This window comes from Anser cygnoides, chromosome 6 (assembly GCF_040182565.1).
Source record: "Anser cygnoides isolate HZ-2024a breed goose chromosome 6, Taihu_goose_T2T_genome, whole genome shotgun sequence".
NCBI classification, from domain to species: Eukaryota; Metazoa; Chordata; class Aves; order Anseriformes; family Anatidae; genus Anser; species Anser cygnoides.
This window is the reverse complement of record NC_089878.1, coordinates 25,431,832-25,452,381: the sequence shown is the minus strand read 5'-3', so window position 1 is coordinate 25,452,381 and position 20,550 is coordinate 25,431,832. Positions and strand designations below refer to the sequence as shown.

The window sequence follows — 20,550 nt, the reverse complement described above, 5'->3', positions numbered from 1 at the left end:
TCCGGGAAGCCACGGCATTACGCTGTGTCTGAGCAGCCTGGAGGGGCTCCAGAGATTGAGAGGGCTTGGGGGGGGGGGACACAGCCTAGATTTGGGGCCTCGAGCTTCTGCCCACCTTATGGCCACGGCACCCAGACCCTCGCTGTCCCCCCCCCCCAGGCTGGCAGGGAGCCGGGGCAGCAGGGGATGCTGCCGCCGAGCCCTGGCACCGCTCGGTGCCCCGCTGCAGCCGGCGCAGGGGGCCAGGAGGTGCGCGGCGTGCGAGGCTGAGCGCTGCTCCTGCTGCTGAGTCACCACGCGCCCGGTGGCACCGCCGTGTCCCCCGCCAGGACGTCCCAGGGACAAGTGGCACTGGGGCTGTGCCAGCCGCTGTCGCTCAAAGCAGCCTGGTTTGGGCAGGGCGGGGGGTCAGCGGGTGGGCAGCGGGGCTTGGGGAGGAGGGGGTGCCCCAGCACAGCCCCACTCTGGGAGGTTTCGGAGAGTTAGGGTGGGCGTTCTGCTCCCCGAAGCACTGTAGGGCGAAGGGGAAAGCTGAGGAGACAGGGCAGAGCCTGCTGCTCCTGGGGACATCGCCCTGCTCTCGGGGTGACGGGGACCAGGGAGGTGTTGGGGCTGCTCCGGGCAGGGTCCCCGTCCACGCTCCCAGCACAAGAAGGGTTAAGAGGGTGCCTCCCCTGGCTATAAATACCACGCCTGTCCCACGCGGATGAGTACGGAGGCTATTTTGGTTGGGTGCCTGCTGCTTCGGGAATGTGCCGGAGCCGGGACCCGGGTGATGTCACCGTCACCGAGCGCTCCGCACCCCGGCACCTGCTCAGGGTCACTCAGCACCTCCCCGCGGGTGCCCGGCCCCACCTCGGACCCCTCTGTGTCAGAAAGGGGGGGGGGTCTGCCTGGGGGGGTCAGCCCGACTCAGGGCAGGGCCCCCCACGTTGCCCCCTCCAAAAGGCCCCCCCTGTGTGCCCCTCTCTGTGGGGCAGGTCTCGGGGGGGGGGGGGTGTCACTGTTATCTGGCCCCAAGCGGGGAGCTGAGCCTGGGCCTCTTGCCATGGGGCAGGTCAGGGTGGTACCAGGGACATTTAGGGGTGCCCGGGGACATTTTGGGGTGCCCACAGCCAATTTGGGGAGTGTGCCAACCAGGACATGGGGTCTGGGCTCCAGGAGGGGCAAGTGATGGTGCGAATGGCTGAGCCCCCTTCTTTCCCCCCAGCACCATCTGTCTGCCTGGGCACCCCTGTGGGGGGGCACTGCGCCCCATTGGGGATCTGGGGGGGGGCACCATCAGCTGCCCCCGATCCTCTCCTTGTTCCCCCAGGGACGCTGCCCAGGATGGGGCAGCATGAAGGGGGTCCATGGGGGTCAGCCAAACTAACAAGAGGTCTGGGGGTGCCCAGGGGTGCCCAGGCGGAGGTGTGAGCCACGGGGGGGCCGCGGGGAGGCCGTGGCCCTGCGGTGTCCGCAGGTGAGCGTCGGGGGGCGGGGGCTGGCAGCCGTCCCCCCCAGCATCCCCCAGCTGTCCCTGAGCAGGAGGGGCCGGTGATGTCAGCAGGATACAAATAGCGGCGCCGCGGGTCCCCTCCCGACGCCTCGCCGAGCTCCGGCCGCTCGCCAGCCCTGCTCCTGCTCCCTGCTCCCTGCTCCAGCCTCGCCGCCGCCGCTGCTGCCGCCACCACCGCCGCCACCATGAGCCAGTCCTACTCCTCCAGCCAGCGGGTCTCTTCCTACCGCCGCACCTTCGGCGGCACCTCCCCGGTCTTCCCCCGCGCCTCCTTCGGGAGCAAGGGCAGCGGCAGCTCCGTCACCTCCCGCGTCTACCAGGTGTCGCGCACCTCGGCCGTGCCCAGCTTCTCCACCTTCCGCACCACCCGCGTGACGCCCCTGCGCTCCTACCAGAGCGCCTACCAGGGTGCCGGCGAGCTGCTGGACTTCAGCCTGGCCGATGCCATGAACCAGGAGTTCCTCCAGACCCGCACCAACGAGAAGGTGGAGCTGCAGGAGCTCAATGACCGCTTCGCCAACTACATCGAGAAGGTGCGCTTCCTGGAGCAGCAGAACGCCCTGATGGTGGCCGAGGTGAACCGCCTGCGGGGCAAGGAGCCCACCCGCGTGGCCGAGATGTACGAGGAGGAGCTGCGGGAGCTCCGCCGCCAGGTGGATGCGCTGACCGGCCAGCGGGCACGTGTGGAGGTGGAGCGCGACAACCTGCTCGATGACCTGCAGAAGCTCAAGCAGAGGTGAGGGGGGCCCTTGCCTCTCCGCCCCGTGGCTCCGTCCCTGGGGACAGCTCCATCCCTGGGTACGGCTCCCCGGCATCCCCTTGGGTGCTCGCTGCCGTCGTGGCCCCGCTCCTCCATCCCTGTGTCCCTGCCCCATCTCCCTGGCCACGGCCCTCGCCCATCTGCCCCACGGTCCTGTGAGTCCTGGGAGGGAGGAGGGCACCCGCGCCCCCCTGTGCCGGTGCTGAGGCTGCCCAAACCACGGCACGGGGTGAGCAGGAGAGGAGAGCCACGGCCGGCACACACCAACCCTTGTGAGGTGCCCAGGGAGCACCCAGCAGGGAGGACGTCCCCGGCAGAGGGGGGCGTCCCCTGTACCCTCCCTTCCCAGATGCTGCAGCAGGGCTGGGGACCGGGCCGTGATGGCACGGGACCCCCAGAGCTGGGGGATCGGGGATCCCTGCCCTGTTCACGCCAGGAAGGGGCAGCCAGCCCGTGAGTGTGCTGAGCTCCGGGGGATGGACAGATGGAGAGATGGACAGACAGACAGATGGACAGGGGCAGCCGGGCAGGCGGAAGCAAGATGGGTGGGAGGGGGGTGCTCCACCGGCTCCGGATGCGAAGGAGGGAGCGGAGGAAGCGGCCGTGCTTCCGCAGGCTGGGGGTGTCAGGTCTGCCCTGGGTGCCCGTGGTGCCAGGGGAGCCGCAGGGACCCCCCCGGCCTCCCCAGGGATGCTGCAGGCCCTGCTGGGGCTGGGGCTGGGGGGGACAGCCAGAGGGATGGCTGTGCTGAGGGACTCCCAGGGGTCCCCGTGGCACCAGGCAGCACCCCTGATGCTGGGGGCTCCTTCCCCCCAGGCTGCTGTGCCACTGTGGGGATGTGGACGAGGGGGGTGGTGTACCCAACTCCTGGGGTGAGCCAGCCTGCTGCCCCCCACCCAGAGCAGCAGCCCCTGCCCCAGACAGGCAGGGGCAGCAGCTGGAGCTGGGGCCCCTGATGCAGTGAGGCTGGGGGCCGCAGGGCTCTCCTGCCACCCTGCTGTGCCAGCTCCTGGAGGGATGACCCCAAATATCAGGGGAGGAGCAGGGCACGGGGCAAACGGGTGTCAGGTTCCTGCTGCCCTCTGTGCCAGCACGGCCGGGCATCGCCGTCCCCCTGAGGCTCCGTGAGCCACGTCCTGGGGCACCTGGTCCCCTCCCCGGGCACAGCCCAGCCAGGGGGCACATCCCAGAGCTGCCCCCACACCATGGCACTGCCCCCCTGTCCCGTGGCATTGAGGAGATCCCAAAACCCAGCGACCCGCTGTGGCTCCCTCCACTGCCCCGTACCCCGAGCTGTGTGCCCAGCTCACTCTGCTGCCGTCCCCACGAAGGGCTCACCCGGCGGCCGTCCCTCAGGCCCCCCGTGCCCCCCGGCTGCCGGCCACTCGTCCCTATAAGGGCCGGGGCAGTGAGCGTGGCACCGAGCTGACCTCATGCCTTTGTGCTCCCGCTGCCGATGACTATAATAGGGAATGGGAGGAAGAGCCCCTGGCCCCCCGCCAGCCCTCCCTCCGCCTGCCGGGAGCGCAGGACAATTCGCCCTGTTCCCACCAGGCCACGCCGGGCTTGGGGACAGCAAGCGGGGACACCAGCACGGAGGGACGGGGCTCCGTCCGGGTCCCCCTAATGCCCCCCTCTCTGCCCCTAGGCTGCAAGAGGAAATCCAGCTGAAGGAGGAGGCTGAGAACAACCTGGCCGCTTTCAGAGCTGTGAGTACCCGCGCCCCCCCACTGCCTGGCCACTCGGCATGGCTGGGACCCCCGCCCTCCCCGTGCCCCTGCTGGCACCAGGGCATGGCCACGGATGCAGCTTTGCTGCTCCCAGCCCTGGCACCCCACGGGGTGCTCGTCACCACAACCTCTCCGTGTCCCCCCAGGACGTGGACGCGGCCACGCTGGCACGCATCGACCTGGAGAGACGCATCGAGTCCCTGCAGGAGGAGATCGCCTTCCTCAAGAAGGTGCACGAAGAGGTAGGTCCCGGGCAGCCCCGCTTCCCGCGGGCACCGCTGGGGTCGGGGATCGGGGCGGGTGCCCTGACGCGTCACCCCGTGTCCCCAGGAAATCCGGGAACTGCAGGCCCAGCTGCAGGAGCAGCACATCCAGGTGGAGATGGACATCTCCAAGCCCGACCTGACGGCTGCGCTGCGAGACATCCGCGCGCAGTACGAGAGCATCGCCGCCAAGAACATCGCCGAGGCTGAGGAGTGGTACAAGTCCAAGGTGCGGGTCCGGGTGGCTGCGGGCGGCGGGTCGCATCCTGCCCGCTGCCAGCGCCCGCTGACCCCAGCCTCTCCCCAGGTGTCCGACCTGACGCAGGCGGCCAACAAGAACAACGACGCGCTGCGGCAGGCGAAGCAGGAGATGCTGGAGTACCGGCACCAGATCCAGTCCTACACCTGCGAGATCGATGCCCTCAAGGGCACGGTGAGCCGCGGGCAGCACGGAGCAAAGCCTGCCTCCCGGGAAGGACGTGCAGCTCCGGGGTGCTTGGGGACCTCGGGGGCTCCTCCCAGCTCTCAGAGCTGCTGCCGTGGGGGATCGTTCCCCACATTTGAGCCAGCTGTGCCTCCCCTGGCTCCGCAATAGGTTTTGGCAGAGCCCTGGTGTCGATGCAGGACGTGCAGAAGGTGCCCCAGCACGGGAGGCTCCAGGCAGACCGGAGCAGGGCACGGGGTGTCTGGTTGCAGGGTGGGAATCACAAACAAACAGGGCACAGCAGTCCCGGTCTGGCATGGGCACGGTCATAGGAGCCGGCCAGGAGCCACCAGGGTGGCAGTGCCCCCCCCCGGCAGCTGTCCTGTGCTCCTGCACCGCTCCCCACCCTCCAAGGGACGGCCTTGCCGGGGCGCTGGGCTCTCCTCCCTCCTTGGAGCCCTGCTAGGGGTCATTTTGGCACCCTGGAGGCTCCGGGGCACCCTGGGTGAGGCTCTCACCCGCTCCCTGCCCAGGCTGCTGAGGGTGACAGCCCCTCGTCAGCTGGACCCCGAGGTCCCCATTGCTTAGGGTGCCCCAAAAGCACCCCACGTTGCAGATCCAGCCCCTAGAGCCCCACAATCGAGCCCAGCTCCTACCCCAGGTGCCCCCCAACCCCCCCACCCTGCTGACCCCCCCTGTCCCCCCCAGAACGACTCGCTGATGCGCCAGATGCGGGAGATGGAGGAGCGCTTCGCGGGGGAGGCCGGTGGGTACCAGGACACTATCGCGCGGCTGGAGGAGGAAATCCGGCACCTGAAGGACGAGATGGCCCGGCACCTGCGTGAGTACCAGGACCTGCTCAACGTCAAGATGGCCCTGGACGTGGAGATCGCCACGTACCGCAAGCTGCTGGAGGGCGAGGAAAACCGGTGAGAGGTGGAGGGGGGCAGGACCAGACGCCAGCGGGGTCGGGGTGTGCGGGTGGCTGCCACCCCGCTGCGTGGGCTGGCGCTGAGCTCTCCCTGTGTCCGCGTCCCTGCAGGATCAGCATCCCCATGCACCAGACCTTCGCCTCTGCGCTCAATTTCCGAGGTGAGCTGGGGGGGGGGCACGGCCCCACCGTGGAGGACACACCTCGGCTGGCTTCGGGCAGGTCCTCGGGGGTCCTGTGGGTGCTTGCCATGAGCTGGGGGTGAGGGGGGGGTGACCCAGGGCTCCCGGAGACCCTGGCCATCGCAGGGCACGTGGAGAACGGCCCCGCTGCCTGCAACCCAAACGCCCCCCCCTGTGCCACATATTGCCCACGGTGGCCGTCACCATGGCGGGTGCCACCCCCTTGTCCCCTGCCCGCAGAGACCAGCCCGGAGCAGCGCGGCTCTGAAGTGCACACCAAGAAGACCGTGATGATCAAAACCATCGAAACCCGGGATGGGGAGGTGAGCACGGGGCCGAAGGGGAGGCGGGGGCCGCGCTCGGTGCCTCGCCCCCTCTCGGGGCTGGGGGCCGGGGCCCGGGCGGGGGCCACCTCAGCACCTCACGCCGCCTCTCCCCGCAGGTGGTGAGCGAGGCGACCCAGCAGCAGCACGAGGTGCTGTAGACGACGCTGCCCAGCGGCACCTTCCGTCCCTTCCTCCGTCCCGCCGCCCCGGCGCCCAGCCCCTGTCCTGACCCCCATCTCCCCCGTCCTTCCCCCCCCCGCCCCCCGGGCACGGCCCGGGCTCCCCCCCTACACCCCCGGGCTCTCTCCTTCGGCTTCGCAGCGCTTTGCAGCTTGGCAGCCAGCGTCAGGATCAGGGCCGGGCCGGGGGGCGGCAGCAAGGGACGGAGGGGACAGGCAGGACGGGGTGGGGGGAGCAGGTGGTGGCCTCGGCCAGCTCGCCGGAGAGCCGGAGGGTCCCAGCAGCGGGTTCTGGATCCCCCCGCGCCCCGCAGCCCCCTCCCCATGCCGGGCACAGGCTCGGGGTCGGTCCCGCAGGAGCAGGACCCGTCTCCCCGTGCCGGCATCGCCGCCCGCCCCGGAGCTGGCGTTTCTCCTGGGGGGGCCGCAGCGATGCCGGGGATGGGGAGAGGCTGGGGTGCACCCAGCCCGCGTCGCCCCCCGCACCGGGGGGGCCGGGGCCCTGTGCTCCCCCCCCCTGCCCCAGAGGCAGCCCCGAGGGGCTGAGGGCAGCGCCCGGCCCCCCCGTGCTGGGGGTCCCCGGCAGCAGGAGGCTGCGCAGGGGCGGCCGGGCTGGGTGAGCCGAGAGGAAACCCGTAGGTGGACACGGGAGAGAGGAGGAGTGAGTGAGTGGGAGAGAGGGGGGAGAGAAAGAGAGGAGCCGGAGAGAGGCCCGGGGGCCAGGGCAGGCGCCCCCACCCCTCGCCCCACCGCACCCCCACCCCACCGCGTGTACGTGACTCTTCAGGCGGCTGAAATAAACAGCGGAGCATCGCCCTGCCTCCGAGTGCAAATCTGGGGGGGGGGGGGGGGTTGGACGGGTGGGGTGGGGGGGTGGCGGCACCCGGGGGGCATCGCAGGGCCCCCCGCTGCTGAAGCAGAAGGGGTGAGGGCCAGCCCTGCACGTCCCCCTGCGCCATCACGCAGGGTCTCCCCGAAAAGCGGGTTGCTCGCGCTGCAGGCACCCCAAAACATCTCTCTGCCCGTGGCTGTGGGGTTCCCAGTCCCACTGCTGGGGGTGTCCCGAGGGTGCTGAGCCCTGCGCAGGTCCGCAGGGGCTCTGGGGTCAGCACGGGGACCAGCCAGGTGCGGGGTGCTGCTGCCACCGGCGGGGACGGGGCTGCCACCAGGGAGGCAGCGCAGCCCCCCGGGCCTTGTGCCAGCGTGGGGATCCCCAGATTTGGCTGCGGGGCCAGCGAGGGCTGGAGGGGGGTCGGACCTCAAGGGCTGCGTCCAGCAGGTGGCCCTGTGACATCGAGCACGGCCCCGGGGAGGGATGACACCAGGCAGCCCCATCCCTGCCCGGCCGGCAGGGCCGGGGCTCTGCTGCAGCTCCGGGGCAGGCAGGGCTGGGGGCACCTTCCCCTCCTTGCCCACCTTGTCCGTGGCTCCAGCCCCCTCGCAGCCCCGTGCCCCCCAGCACTGGCTGCCCCCCTGTGCCAACCGCCCCCTCCGTCACCTGTGGGGCGAAGAGACCGAGCTGGGGGGACAGGGAGGGGGAAGAGCATCCCTCGGCGCGGAAGAGGTGCCCCAAGGCTCTCAAGCTTTTCCTCCAGCCTCCAGACCCCTGGGCTCTCCGCAGCCCTGGCTGTGGGTAGCAGGGACCCCCACCCCGGCACGTCCCAGGGCATCCCGTCTGCCCGCCAGCCCCCCTGGCACGCGTGCCGCCAGCCCTGGGGATGTGCCACTAATGACGGTGCCCTTGGGCTGGTGGCCGCGGGCTGTGCCGCAGCCAGCCGGGGGAAGCGGTGTGCCGTGCCGTTAACGTCCTGCTCGTCCAGATTTACAGCCCCTGGCGAGGGCGGCCAGGGCCAGGTGACGAGGCGGGTGCCATAAATCCACCGGTCGGGGAAGCCCTGCCTTGCCCGGGGGTGGCGAGGCGCCACGCGGGGCTGCTGGCTGCAGGGAGCCCAGCATGTGGGAGCCCTTGTGGGGCACCCCAAACCCCGACAGCGGGGTGCTCCTGCTCCTAGCACGCCCTGGGTGCTGCGAGCCGGGGCAGAGAGGCAGGGCTCAGAGAACAGAGGTTTTGCTGCTTTCACAGGGCTGGTTTGGTGACAGGAGGGACGTGGGGACCCCCAGCCAGCATCCCTTTGCTCTCCATGCCCGCGGCCCTTCTCGGGGATGGCACGGAGGGCCCTGCGGGGCCGGATCCTGCCCGGCCTCACCGCCAGCCGGCCCCCGGCTCCTGCGCGGGGTCTCGCGTTGCAGGAAGCATTACAGTGTCCTTTCCCTCTGCATGCCACCAGGGTCTCTCTGTCCTGATCCGGTGACACAGCCGGGGATGGGGAAGGCTGGTTCCCCCCCCCCCCCCGGCCTCGCTGCTAATATGGAAAGGCCCTGGCCCCTTTCTATCTTTGCAAGCGGAGCTGTGCTGCAGGGCCGGCGCGGCGGGCGCGGAGAGGGGGAGCCCGGCCAAGGAATGTGACATATCAGAGGCAGCTGCCACTTGAGGAGAGGGGGCAGAGGGAGCGCAGCTCTGCAGGGGCCGCGCGGGACGGGCGAGGGGGGGACGCCACGGCCCCAGCGCCGGGGCAGCGCCGGCACCCGCGGGACCCGCACCGGGGCAGGCGGCGGAGCAGGTGCCGAGGCGCGGGGAGGGCCGGGGTCGCGGCGGAGCATGGGGCGCGGGCGCGGCACCGCGTGGGGCGCTTGGTGACCGGCGACGCAGCGAGCAGCAACCTGAGCCCCCGGCCTAAAAATAGCCCCCAGCTTGCCCACGGCGCTGCGACCTTCGGGGCTGCGGCCGGCCGGGGGGAGGCACCGAACCGGACGGCACCTGGACCGGGGAGCCGCCTCGCCACCGGCGCCCCTTGGCAGGCACCCAGCGGCCCGAGAAGAGAAGAGGGGCGCGGGGCTGTGGGATCGGGGCCGCGGGGCTGCCAGAGCGCGCCGGGGAGCCGTGCGCCATGCACCGGGCGCGGGCACGCGGCGGCATGAGCGGGGCCGGCGGGGAGCCCGGGCGGCCGATGGGGAGAGCAGGGGCAGCCCCACCGAGCCCCGGCATCCCCCCAAAGCGCGCCAAGGTCACGGCGGAGCAGGGGGTGGCCGAGGGGGGCCCCGCTCGCCTGGCGGCGCCGGCCTTCGTGCGGAAGCTGAAGAACGCGGCCATCGGCACCGGCTGTGACATCCGGCTGCGGGTGGTGGCGGTGGGGAACCCCCGGCCCAGCCTGCGCTGGTACAGGAACGAGGAGCAGCTCGCCCCGCGCGAGGAGGAGTACGGCACGCTGTGGATCCGGGACAGCAAGAAGGAGGACGCTGGCGTGTACACGTGCATCGCCGAGAATGAGCGGGGAGAGGCCATGACCAGCGCCGTGCTGGCCATCATCGACATGGAAGGTAAGGACTGCGCGGCTGACGGCACCGCTGCTCCGGCTTCCCCACGGACACCAGTAGTCCCGCGCCGAGTGTGGTGGCTGTGCTTTGCAGGTTTCCCCCATGCTGCATGCCCATGGAGATAGCCAGGTCTGGGCTCCGCCGTGCCCACCCCGCTGCAGGCAGGGGTCCCGGTGCCGGCAGCAGCGGGGCAGCTCGGTGGCCTGGGAGCGAGCATGTGGCTGCAGCACCCGCTGCCAGGCCGGGCGGGGTGCCAGCGCTGGGCATGCAGGTGGTGGGGGCATGTGATGGTGAGCCTGCGTGGGGCAGCAGGAGAGAGAGAGAGACAGAGACCACCCGGTCTGGGCGCATGGCACCGGCGGTGCCACCTCCCGTGGCCCCCGCCACCCACCCGAGCCACCCCTGTAGGCACAGATGGCCGTGGCGTCACTGGTGGGCACTGGGGGAACTGGGACACCTGGGTGTGGGGAACTGGGGGAGGAGCCTGATGAAGGGGGGAGGAGCCCGTGCACTGCAGTGGGCGGGGCCTGGTGGTTAATTAGCAGTGGGAGGAGCCAGTCATTGATGAGTTTTCAGAGCCCCATGGTTACCTTGTGCTCACGGATGCAGCCCCTGCTGCTTGGGGACAGATGCCACATCCCTGGGGCACTGCGGGGACGGCAGCGCTGTTGGGGAGCACGTGGTGGTGCTGCTCGGAGATGCGCATCGGCGTGGGGACAGCGATGGCACTGTCCCCATGTGCCACTGTCCCCCACTGTGTGAGGGCGGCTGTGCTGAGCCTTGAGGCTGCGGGCGAGGAGGGCACCGGGGTTTTGCCAGGTGGGGCATCAGGAGCCCCCAGCTGGGGGAGCATCCCTGCAGGGTGGAGGAAGGCGTTCCTGCTGCTAGGGAGCCTGCTGTGGGGACAGAAGTGCACGGGAGCGGTCGTGCCCGGAGGTGTGGGATCGCTGCACGTTGCACCACTTTGGGGATGGTGGTGCTGAGGGGACACAGAGCATGGTGCTGTGTGTGTGGAGTGCCGGAGGCTCCCTGCACCCCGGGTTTCACCCCGCTCTTGCGCTCTGACGAGCAGCGCGTCTCTGCCTGGCGCCACGAGCCCGGGCCCTGCCTCTGCCCGGCCGTGGCACCCCCTGATTTCCCCTGGTGCCCGTTCCCGTTGTGCTGACGCACTCCTCCCTGCTCCCGATTCCCAGCCTCCGGCCCTCGTGGCCACGTTTCTGGAGCAGCCGAGGGAGGCGCGGAGCAGCCGGGGCTGCGAGCTGGGTTAATGTCACCCTGCCCCAGGCGCTCCTCCGGGCTGGTGCTGGGGCTGCGGACATGCTCTGCCTTGAGCAAACAGCCGCCAAAAAGCCACGCCGGGGGCAGAGACGTGGCTCTGCCCTGCCCCGGGGCACAGCGCTCTCTGTGCCGTGCTGCAGCGGTGCCCGAGGAGTGCCGCGTCCCCAACCCTTTGCTGGGGGGGCTTCAGGAGGGCGTGGGATGGAGTTTAATGCCCAGGTGCAGAGGGACCCATGCTGGAAAGGCTGGGGAGGCAGTGCTGAGGTGGTGGTGAGGGGGTTTGGTGGGGGTCTGCAGGCGCAGCACCCCCACGAAGCGCCAGCCCTATAGCCTGGCCCCGTGTGCGGGCCCTGGCACTCGGCGTGCTGTTCCCCTGAGTCCATTTTGTCCGTGCTGGGAGCTGTGCGGTGAGACGGGTCGTCATGTGAAATGGAGGAGCCGTGCCATGGCCCTGCACCCCCTGTCCTGACACCCTGCCAGGCCCCGGCGCCTGCGCCCGCCGGCATCCAGCACGGAGGCTCCGGCTGCTCGGGGGGCCCCGACACCCCTCGGGGAGACCCGGCTCTCCAGGGGCCGTGGGTGTCCCACTGGTGGCAGAGGCAGCCCGTGCCAGGCAGGGACACCCTGTCCTTGTTCCCTGGGCGCCCTGCGGGTCAGGCTATGGCCAGGCGAGTGCAAGGTGCCCCGGCAGGACGGGGTGCTTATCTGGGCTCGGGGGCCCTGTCCTCGGTGTCTGGGGGGTGCAGAGGACTCCGGTGGGTGCAGAGCCCTGTCCTCTGCCTCCTCCTCCTCCCCCTGAGCTGCAGCTCTCCATGGGGCTGACTCTGGCTCTGCCCAAGGTGGCTCAGGTCACGGCTGGTGGGGTGGGGGGGCTCCGCGCTGCCCGGCTCCGCGCTCAGCCCCAGCAGGTCCTCCTGCACCGGCTCTGCATTCCCCCTTGCTCGCACGAGCCCGATTTAGCTCTTCTAATCCCTTGCCCTGAATCTGTCGCTCCACCCCACTAATGATTTTCTCCTGCTCTTCTCCCAGGTCCCCTGCGTGTGTCAGCGCCTGGTGTGGGGATCGGGGAGCACGCGCGTGGGGCTGGCCAGGAGGGGCTCCCCGGGGTGGGCTGGGCCCCCTGTGTCCCACCCTTTTGCCTCTGCAGCACCAGTGCAGGTTCTCCCTCTCTTCCTGGCCCTGTGGGTGCAGGTGGGGCATGGTGTCCCCTCTCCCAGTGGCACCAAGACCAGGTTGCTCTCGGGTCTCATGGGTCTGCAGACCCCAGACCCTTCTGGGCAGCCCTGGAGCTCCCCCAGGTCCCCACCGTATTTCCATTGTCTCCAGGCCTGCTAATGCCTGTATCACTTCTCAGCTGCATCTCCTGAATTTTTCCCCGTAAGCTGGATTAAATCACCTCTTAAAAACTCCAGCTAATCTCCTTTTAAAGAGCCGAGCCCTCCCTCGCCGTGCCAGCACCGACCCCTCCTCCCTGCCGGGGCTGCGTCTTATTTCAAGGTTGGCTTTGCCCGTCCCGGCTCCCGGCGCAGGGTCTCTCCGCTCGCCTCCACCTGCACCCAGCAATCAAGGCGCCCTGTAACCTTTCCTCCTGGGGGAGCGGGCTGGGCGCAGGGGCAGGGGAGGCACACGGGGCTGTCCGTGCGCGGCGGCCCTGCACGGCCCCTTCCCTCTATCGGTGCTGGGGGTGAAGCCTTCTTGCAGCATGAGGGACGCCCTGGGGGCTCTGTGCATTTTGGCACAGCCCACGCAGTCTGTGGCTGCGGTCCCGGCCCCCCCCGTACCCCCCCAGACCCCTGGTTTCTTCCCCTGCTGTGGGGCCTCTGCGGCTGGTGGCGTGCGGTGGTGGTAGCCCGGTGGGGACGGCCATGCCGACAGTGTCCCCGGTGGCTCAGCACCTCTGGCCGTTTATCTCGGTGCCTAATTTTAGGCCCTTACTTCGCAGAGCTGTGTCTGCGCCTAGTGCCAGGTGCCCCTTTCCTCCGGAGCCCCTGCCAGCCCTGCGGAGCACCCTGGGGCTGCATGCAGCCTAACGCCTCCCTTTGCCTTCACCTCCTTCCCATGGCACTCTCTGGGGCTGCCTCAGTTTCCCCTTGGAGCTCTGCCCCATCTCCCAGCCAGGGCTGCTATGCCCACCCTTGCCCTACCGTGGGGTGGGCACCGTGTCTGTGGGGATTGCCATATCCCACCTGAGCCTGGCACAACTGGTGCCACCTCGGTTTCAGGGACAGGTCCCCAGGCAGGGCTGTGCAGGGGGGACGGGGCCCTTGGGGATCTCCCCAAGGTGGCTCTGCCTGCAGCCACCTGGGCATGGGGCTCGTACGGTGGCCCCTGGGGCCGGGTCCCCTCCTGGGGCACAGGGGACCGGGCAGGGGAGCAGCGTGTGCAGCTGTCCAGTCAGTCACCTCCACCCCTGCCCTCTCTCCTGCTGCCGGGGGGTTATTTTTGCTGAGGAATGTGCCGTCCCCTCGGATTCTCGCGGGCTGCAGGGCTTGTGTTACAACGCGAGAGGCCGAGACCCGGGCCCGCGTGCAATAAATATAGCACCGCCGCTCGGGGCCGCGTGTGGGACCACGGCCCCTTCCTCCTCCCGGGGCTGCCCCCCGGCTCCCACCGCTCCCTGCCCTGGTGGCACCGGGAGAGGCTTTGCTCCTCCTGCCCCACCGCCTGCGCCCCTCCGGCACCGTGTCCACTTCCCCCTGTGCCCTCTGCGCCCGGTCCCTCGGCCACGGGGTGCCGGCAGCAGGGCTGGCAGGGCGGGGAGGAGATGTCCCCTCCCATCCCACCCCGTGCCCGGCACCCGCAGCCAAGGTCACATTGCCGTCCTGCGTCCCCGTGTCCTCTGCCTGCAGCGGGCACCGTGCGCTCGGGCATCCTTCTAGCGGCAGCAAGGGGAGGGGATGCTGGGGAGCTGGGGTGTCCCTGCCTGTCCCCACAGCCAGGCCGTGCCACGCCGTGCTCCATGGTGAGGGGACAGCCAGCAGAGCAGTGGTCTCTGGTGCTCCGGGGCCACAGAGCTGCTGCAGAGCTGTCCCACCCTGTGACAAGGGATGGAGCAGGGGGATGATGGTGACAGGTTTATAGCCTGGGGGAGTGCGTGGCACGCTCAGGACCTGCTCCCCAGTTCCTGGGGACGTGGGCACTGCTTGCACTAGGCTTGGTGACACTCGTTCCCGAAGGTCTGTCCCCATGCAGATCTTACCTGCGCAATGCCTTCGCATCCCATGCTGTCCCCAGCCTGGAGGATTCCCCTTCCTCAAGCCATGGGCAGCACCGTGCTGAAGCCTGCTGTGCTTATTTCCCCCTGGGAAAAAAATAAATCTCACCCCCCCCTCCTGCCCACCTCTGCCGGGCATCCCCAGCACAAACACGTGAAAGGTTCATGACCAGCCCTCCTCGCATCCCAGCCGGCTGCGTGCACCCACGGCCACCAATTACTCAAGCACTCAGCACCACCAAGACCACAGTGCTGGTGGCCACAGCCGGTGGCCAGTCGGTGATGCAGCATGTGGCAGGGGCAGGATCCATGCCGGGGGAGTGCAGGGGAGACCCGGCAAGGCGTGGGGCTTGCAGGGTGCTGCTGCCCCTGGAAAGGGGACTTTGGAGACCGGCAGCAGGTCCAGCTCCTCCAAAGTGACCCAGCTGCTCCCAGGGGTGCAGCATCCCTGTGGCACTGCCGGGGCCACTCCTGGCGCCCTTCCTCGGGGATGGCCAGGCAGCAGATCCACGGCGGCAGGGAAGGGCTGCGGGCCCGGGGAACCGATGGGGCGGCAGGTGCTGCGGGGGGGGGCTGCGCGGCAGCAGGGTGACACCCAGGTGTGCGGCCAGCCCCCGCACCTGGGGGCTCCGGCTCAGGGGTGCCAGGCTGCGGGGGACAGCAGCGTCCCCTGGCTCTGGCAGGAGGTTCCCTTTGTGCCAGCTCCGGCGTTCGCGTGACTCGCCTGACGTGCGGGGTCTCCGTGGAAACCCCGCAGCATCACTCGGATCGTGGGGCTGTCAGAAATGTTGTATAAACAGCTCCCTTTGTGCTGGGTAATTTGCAAGTTATTATGAAGCCATGAAAAGCTTCACGTTGGGAGTCAGGGGCTGGCAGGAGCGCTGCCGTGCGCCCCGGTGTGCGTGGTGCCCACGTGCAGCGCGGCGCGGGGGGGCCTCCTCCCCAGGGGACAGGTGAGCAGCACGGGGACGGGGAGGCTTCCAGCCGCGTCCCCACGGGTGTCCCGCGGTGGGAGGAAGCAGCGTGGCTGGCCGCTGGGCAGGGAATTTGGCAGCCTCTGGGGGAACCCGGGGAGAGCGGGGGCAGGCGGGCAGGGCTGGGGAGGGCGCGCAGGGGTTGTGCTGGCGCCCTGGGGACGCTCACGGGTGGCTCAGCAGTGCCGGGACCCAAACCCACACCTTGGAGAGGGTCCTGGTGGTGTCACCCATGGATGGAGGGCTTTGGGGGGGGGGGTGCTGAGCAGGTCTGGGCTGGGCACCGTTGTGGCACCAGAGCTGGCCTGTCTGTGGGCACGTTGGGGACGGTGCGTGGACATTATCTGCCTTGGGGTGCGTGTGGGAGCCCCGGCGTGGGCTGCGCCCCACGGTGCCGAGCGCAGGAGGGCAGGGAGCCTCTGCCCCCGGCGGCGGGGCAGGGACAGCGGCACGGCAGGGCACGGCGCTGGGCAGGGGGCTCAGAGCCCCGCGTCCCGCGGGGCCGGGAGGGGGGTGCGGGACGTGTGCGCCCCTCGCCCCCCGCCACCTGCGCCGCTGCCGCTGCGTGCCGGGGCTGGCGGGGAGGCGGAGGCGGAGGCAGGCGGGGGAAGGATGGAGGGAGGAGCACTCCAGTGATGCTTCATGCTCGCAGCTCCAGCCCTCCCGAGAGCCCGACCTGGCGAGCCCCTTCCTCTCCCTCGGCCGTGCCCGGCTGCCGCCGCGGAGGATGCTCGGAGGGGCTCCGGCCCCGCGCCGCGCTGAGCCCGGGCCCCCCGCCGGCAGCGGGCGGGCGTCCTGCCGGGCCTGAGCCGCCGGGGCCGGGCCGCCGGGGCTCTGCAGAAGCATGAAGAAGATCTGGGTGAAGAAGCGCTTCCAGGTAAGGGCTCCGGGCTGCTGCGCCGCCGAGCGCCCGCAGGAGGAGGCAGCGGGGAGAGGGAGCGCGCCCGGCGCACGGGGGGTCCCGGCCCCGCGCTGCGCCCCCCCGGGGCTTCGCCAGCCCCAGCCCCGCCTGCAGAGCCGCCGGCGAACGGGGCCACGCCGGTGGTGCCCGGGAGGAGCGGAGGGCAGGTGCTCGGCGCCGCGTTGGGCACGGCCCCGGGCCCGGCGGCGCGGCTGTGAGCCCCCGAGGGGGGGTCCCCCCCAGCCGGCCTCTCCCCTCCCTGCCCTCCGGAGCAAACGGAGGCGGCTCCGTGGCCCCCCCCGGCCCCGCCGCCGGTGGTCACGGAGCTGGAGCCGAGGCTTTGCATGCGTCATCCCCTCCGCGTCAGGAGCATGCCTGGCACAGGCAGAGCTCCTCCGCGGGCCTCGCCGCACGCTCCGCCGCTGAGCAAGGAGCAAGGACGTCACTCGGCCCCGGCGGGGGGGGAGGATGGGGGCCATCCTTCCAGGAAGCCCCCCCGTGGGGCACGCCAGACCACCCCGCTTCTCCCCCCGGCGTGGGGCACGCAGCCACCCTGCCGCCACCCCGCCCGGTGTCCCCGCAGGGGCCAGGGAGGGGACGTCACCCGCAGTCCCCACCGAGGGGTGCGGGATGCGTTTGGGCACGCGGATGCCCCGTGCCGTGGTGGGGAGGTGACAGCCCTGCCCAAAAGGGGGCATCCTTCTCCCTGGGGCACCACCCGGCTGCCCCGGCTGCCATAGGGCAGCAAGCCCAGGGCCACCTGCGTGGCAGGGCAGGGTCCTGCCGCACCGGCTGTGTGCTGGGGACACCAGGAGAGCCACCCGCAGCCTCACCATGGCCCCTGTCCCCGTCTGTCTCGCAGCCAGTGGCACCAGCACCACACGGTGCTGGGCTCCATGTGCCCAGCTCTGGCAGGCTGCGAGGGCTGTGCTCCATGGCCCCGAGTGCCCCTTCTCCCCCACCATTCCCCTTGACCCCACGGCCATGGTTAGGGATGGAGAAGCCCCCACCAGGACCCCCGTGTGGGCAGGACGTGGGGGGAAGCGAGGCAGGGCCAGGTCTCACCCCACCGCGCAGCGGGGCAGGGCTGCAGCCAGGTGCTGATCCCTGCTGCCTCCTTTCCCCCTCTCTGTGGGCACAGAGCGGGCTCCGGGGGGGCTCCCCCACCCCTTTGTGCAGGCTGCAAATGAAAATCCCAGGCAGCGCGCACATCCCCCGCTCACCGCTGGCCCATTCGCCCAGATCCTGGCCCCGCGGGGTTTGTCCCGAGCTGCTCCTGCCCCCTTTCCACCTCCTTCCCGGGGCTGCTCCCCTCCTCGAAAGCAGCAGGGCAGCAGCTGGGAGGTGACCCTGCGTCACCCGGAGCGGGGCTGGGTGCTGCTCCCTGCCGAGCCACGCGTGGGTGCTGCGCCCCGGGGGGGGTCCGGGCGGCGGGGACCTGTTGCAGGGCGGAGGGGAGCACCCCATAGCCCTGGGGGAGGGAGCCCAGCCCGGCCCCGCCGGGTGCAGCCACCAGACCCGATGGGGAGCCGGTGGCGCCAGTCCCCGGGGAAGCCAGGAGAGCACCCGATAATGGCATTCAATTGCATTTTCATTTTTTAATGGGGGAATTATCCGCCGATGGTGCAGTTAATCACTCATATATCTTTCCCTGGCCTGGAAGACGGGCTGCCAGCCAGCACCGGCACAGTCAGCCGAGGAGGGGAGGTGAAGCCTGGCTCAGCCTGAATACAAATGTGTCTCGTGCAGCCGCTGCCCTCCGGCCAGCGCCGCATGCAGGGAGGGGGCTGGGGGAGACCCCTCGAGCTGCCCACCGCCAGGGGCTGCCGCTGCAGTGGCAGCAGCTTGGGGGCTTGCAAAACGAGCCTGCTGCCCTTGCAAGGGCAACTAACTGCTGGCCGTGCCCGGCTGCCTGTCTCCGGGGGCGTCCGTCCCTGGGGGCTGTCTGTCCCTGGGGCTGTCTGTCCGTCCCTGGGGCTGTCTGTCCGTCCCTGGGGCTGTCTGTTTGTCAGCTTGCTTGGGAGCTGTGGAGAGGCAGGAGAGGCTAGGAGAGCCTCTCTGAGCTCCAGGCAGGGAAACAAGGGCACAGGGTGTTAGTGTCCCAGGGGGACCCCGCCGCACAGACTGCTGCTGGCAGCCCAGCCCTGCCTGTCTGCACGCCGCATCCCCTGCCCTGCCTGCCGTGAGCTCGCCGGGCTCGGCAGCCGGGTGGCCCGGGCTGGTCTCTCCCTTGGCAAGCGTGTGTCCAGCCCCGAGCCGTGGCGCGGAGGAGGGCAGGGAGCTGGCAGGGAGCTGCTGGCACCTCCACCCCGTGCTCCCATCTCTCCTGCCCAGACAGCGCGGGCGAGCGTGGCTCCCACGCCCCGTCCCTGCGCGGGCTGGCCGTCCCGTGCCACTTGTGCCAGGCGGCCTCTCTCACGGCTGGCACGGCCACCGCCGGGCTGGGGGACGCTGTCCCCGTGCTGGGCCCATGCCCGGGGCTGAGTCTGGGCCAGAGCCTGGAAGACGCTTGGCTGGCTCGGTCCCCGCGCTGGCGCAGGCGGTGGCTTCGAAGGGGCTGCGGTGCGTTTGGGCACCCGCCTGGGCGAAGCCCTGCTGCAGGCAGCGCTGGGGCAGGTGGGGTGCACGGTGTCACCCCTGGGCATGGGCAGTGCGTGGAGGCTGCCAGGCACCCATGGGCAGGCTATAGGGTGGGTTTTGGGTGGGCAGCAGGGCCGTGTCAGGGGCTGTTTATGTGTCCTGAGGGTGCCCAGGTGTGTGCCAGGAGGGGAGCAGCACCGCGGGGTGTGCGTGTGTGTGTGTGGTTGTGTGCACGGCTGGGCATGCGCCGCACGTGCCCACCTACACCCGTGCACGGCTGCGTGCGGGGGGTGTGCGCCCGGGGGCGTGCGCCTGCAGGTACCCCGGGGGCGTGCAGCGCGAGCGCGTGTGAGCGGTGCCGCGTGTGCCCGCGGGCGGGCGCGGGGGGCCGTGCCGTGGATAACGCTCTCTTCTCTTTTCCTTTGCAGAAGACCGGCCACTCACGGCGCTTCGGGCGCTTCACGCATGGTGCGTTGAGTTACCAGGATCTGGCCCCGCCGCCCTGCCGGGGAGGGGGCGGCAAGCTGAGGCTGCGCAGGGCTGGGCACGGCTCCGAAATGGGGCTGGGGGCTCCTGGTATCCCCCGGGGGGCCTGCTCTTGTCTGGACACATGCTGGGGACGCAGGACGGTGGCAGGCAGCCTGCTGCAGTGGCAGTGACGGGGCAGACGGTGGTGTGCTGGGCTGCAACAGGGCAGCCAGGGGCAGGGGGAGCAGCATGGGCCCCCACGGGGCTGTGGTGTGTGCTGAGAGCTGTGGCAGGGCAGAGGGGCGCTGCGCCCTCCTGTCCCCTCCATGTGGCTGCGGGGCAGGGGACGTGTCCCTTGCCAGAGGGCTCTGTTGTGGCAGCTTGTGGTGGCTCGGATGGTGGCACGGAGGAAATGCCAACCGTCCGTGGCTGCGTGGGGTTGCTTTCCTGGGATGGGACATTGCGGTGGCTCTGAGCCAGCACGGCCTCATCGTGCCTCTGGGGACTGTCACTGATGCCCTGCTTGGGCACACAGCAGCACACAGCATTAACCCGAGAGCAGCGATGCCAGAGCCATGCTGCAGGGCATGGCAACGCCTCGCAGCACTTGCTGCCTCGGGGATGGCTGTGCACGTGTGTTTGCACACCAGCCCCTGACGTGGTGTGTGCGCCCCTGGGCACACAAGTCCATGTGCACCAGCACCTCTAGGAGTGCCCAGCAGGGCCACAGGCTGCAGTGCCCTGCAGAGCACAGGAGGTGCAGGTGCTGCAGCACAAAGCCAGCCCAGGGGGCAGCAGGAGGAGCAGCAGGGGCAGGAGCTGGCTGCAGCGTGGGCAGGATGTGACCGTGGGGTGGGGAGGGGGCGATGCCACGTGCTCCGCAGGGGGGATGCTGCATAGAAGGAAGGGGAGGACATGTGTGGTTTAGGAGAGGTGCGTAGTGACCGTGGGCATACAGCAGACGTGGTGGGGAAGGCTGGGGGTGCCAGACCTGTCTCCATGCCCTGTGGGTGCCTGACCCTGCCATAGCAATGGGCAGGGCGTGGGGTGCCCAGCGTGGGTCCTGGGTCGGGCAAACGCCCAGTCCCAGCCCCATCCCTGGCCCCCAAGGCCAGCACACGGTGCCAGGCTCCCCGAGCCGTATGGCCCAGCCGGCTGCTGCCCTGGCAGGTCAGTGCCCCGCGGCAGCGCGGGGACATGCTGGGGACAACGTCCTCCCCAGTGCCCCACGCGTCTCCGCAGGCCGGGCCGATAACCGGGTGTTGATGTCTCTCTCTCTCTTGCTGCCCCTATGGAAGCGAAGTTTTCCGCTCCTGCAGGAAACAAAGCTACGGTAGGAAGACGCCCACCTCCTGCCAGCCCCGCTCCCGGAACGGGCCCTGTGCCCCCTCCCTGTCGCAGCGCCACCACTGTCCCCCTGTGCTGCCCCCTCGTATCCACCACCCCAATTTCAGCTGCTTTCCCCCG

At 70.3% G+C, this 20,550-nt stretch overlaps 2 protein-coding genes across 2 annotated transcripts in view; both read left to right on the top strand.

Moving 5' to 3' along the window:
* Positions 1-1,577: 1,577 nt before the first annotated feature.
* Positions 1,578-7,106, top strand: DES (desmin). The gene is made up of 9 exons (XM_048072332.2): positions 1,578-2,234; positions 3,907-3,967; positions 4,135-4,230; positions 4,319-4,480; positions 4,559-4,684; positions 5,384-5,604; positions 5,718-5,767; positions 6,029-6,111; positions 6,231-7,106. Exons 1-9 carry the CDS (start codon positions 1,684-1,686, stop codon positions 6,270-6,272), a joined length of 1,392 nt encoding a protein of 463 aa, XP_047928289.1. The 5' UTR covers positions 1,578-1,683; the 3' UTR covers positions 6,273-7,106.
* A 1,657-nt stretch (positions 7,107-8,763) lies between these two features.
* The window catches only part of SPEG (striated muscle enriched protein kinase), a 35,296-nt gene continuing 23,509 nt past the window's right edge, over positions 8,764-20,550 (top strand). Inside the window, 1 exon segment of the mRNA XM_048072310.2 lies at positions 8,764-9,671. Within this exon segment, the coding sequence (XP_047928267.2) occupies positions 9,242-9,671 (430 nt within the window). The 5' untranslated portion in view covers positions 8,764-9,241.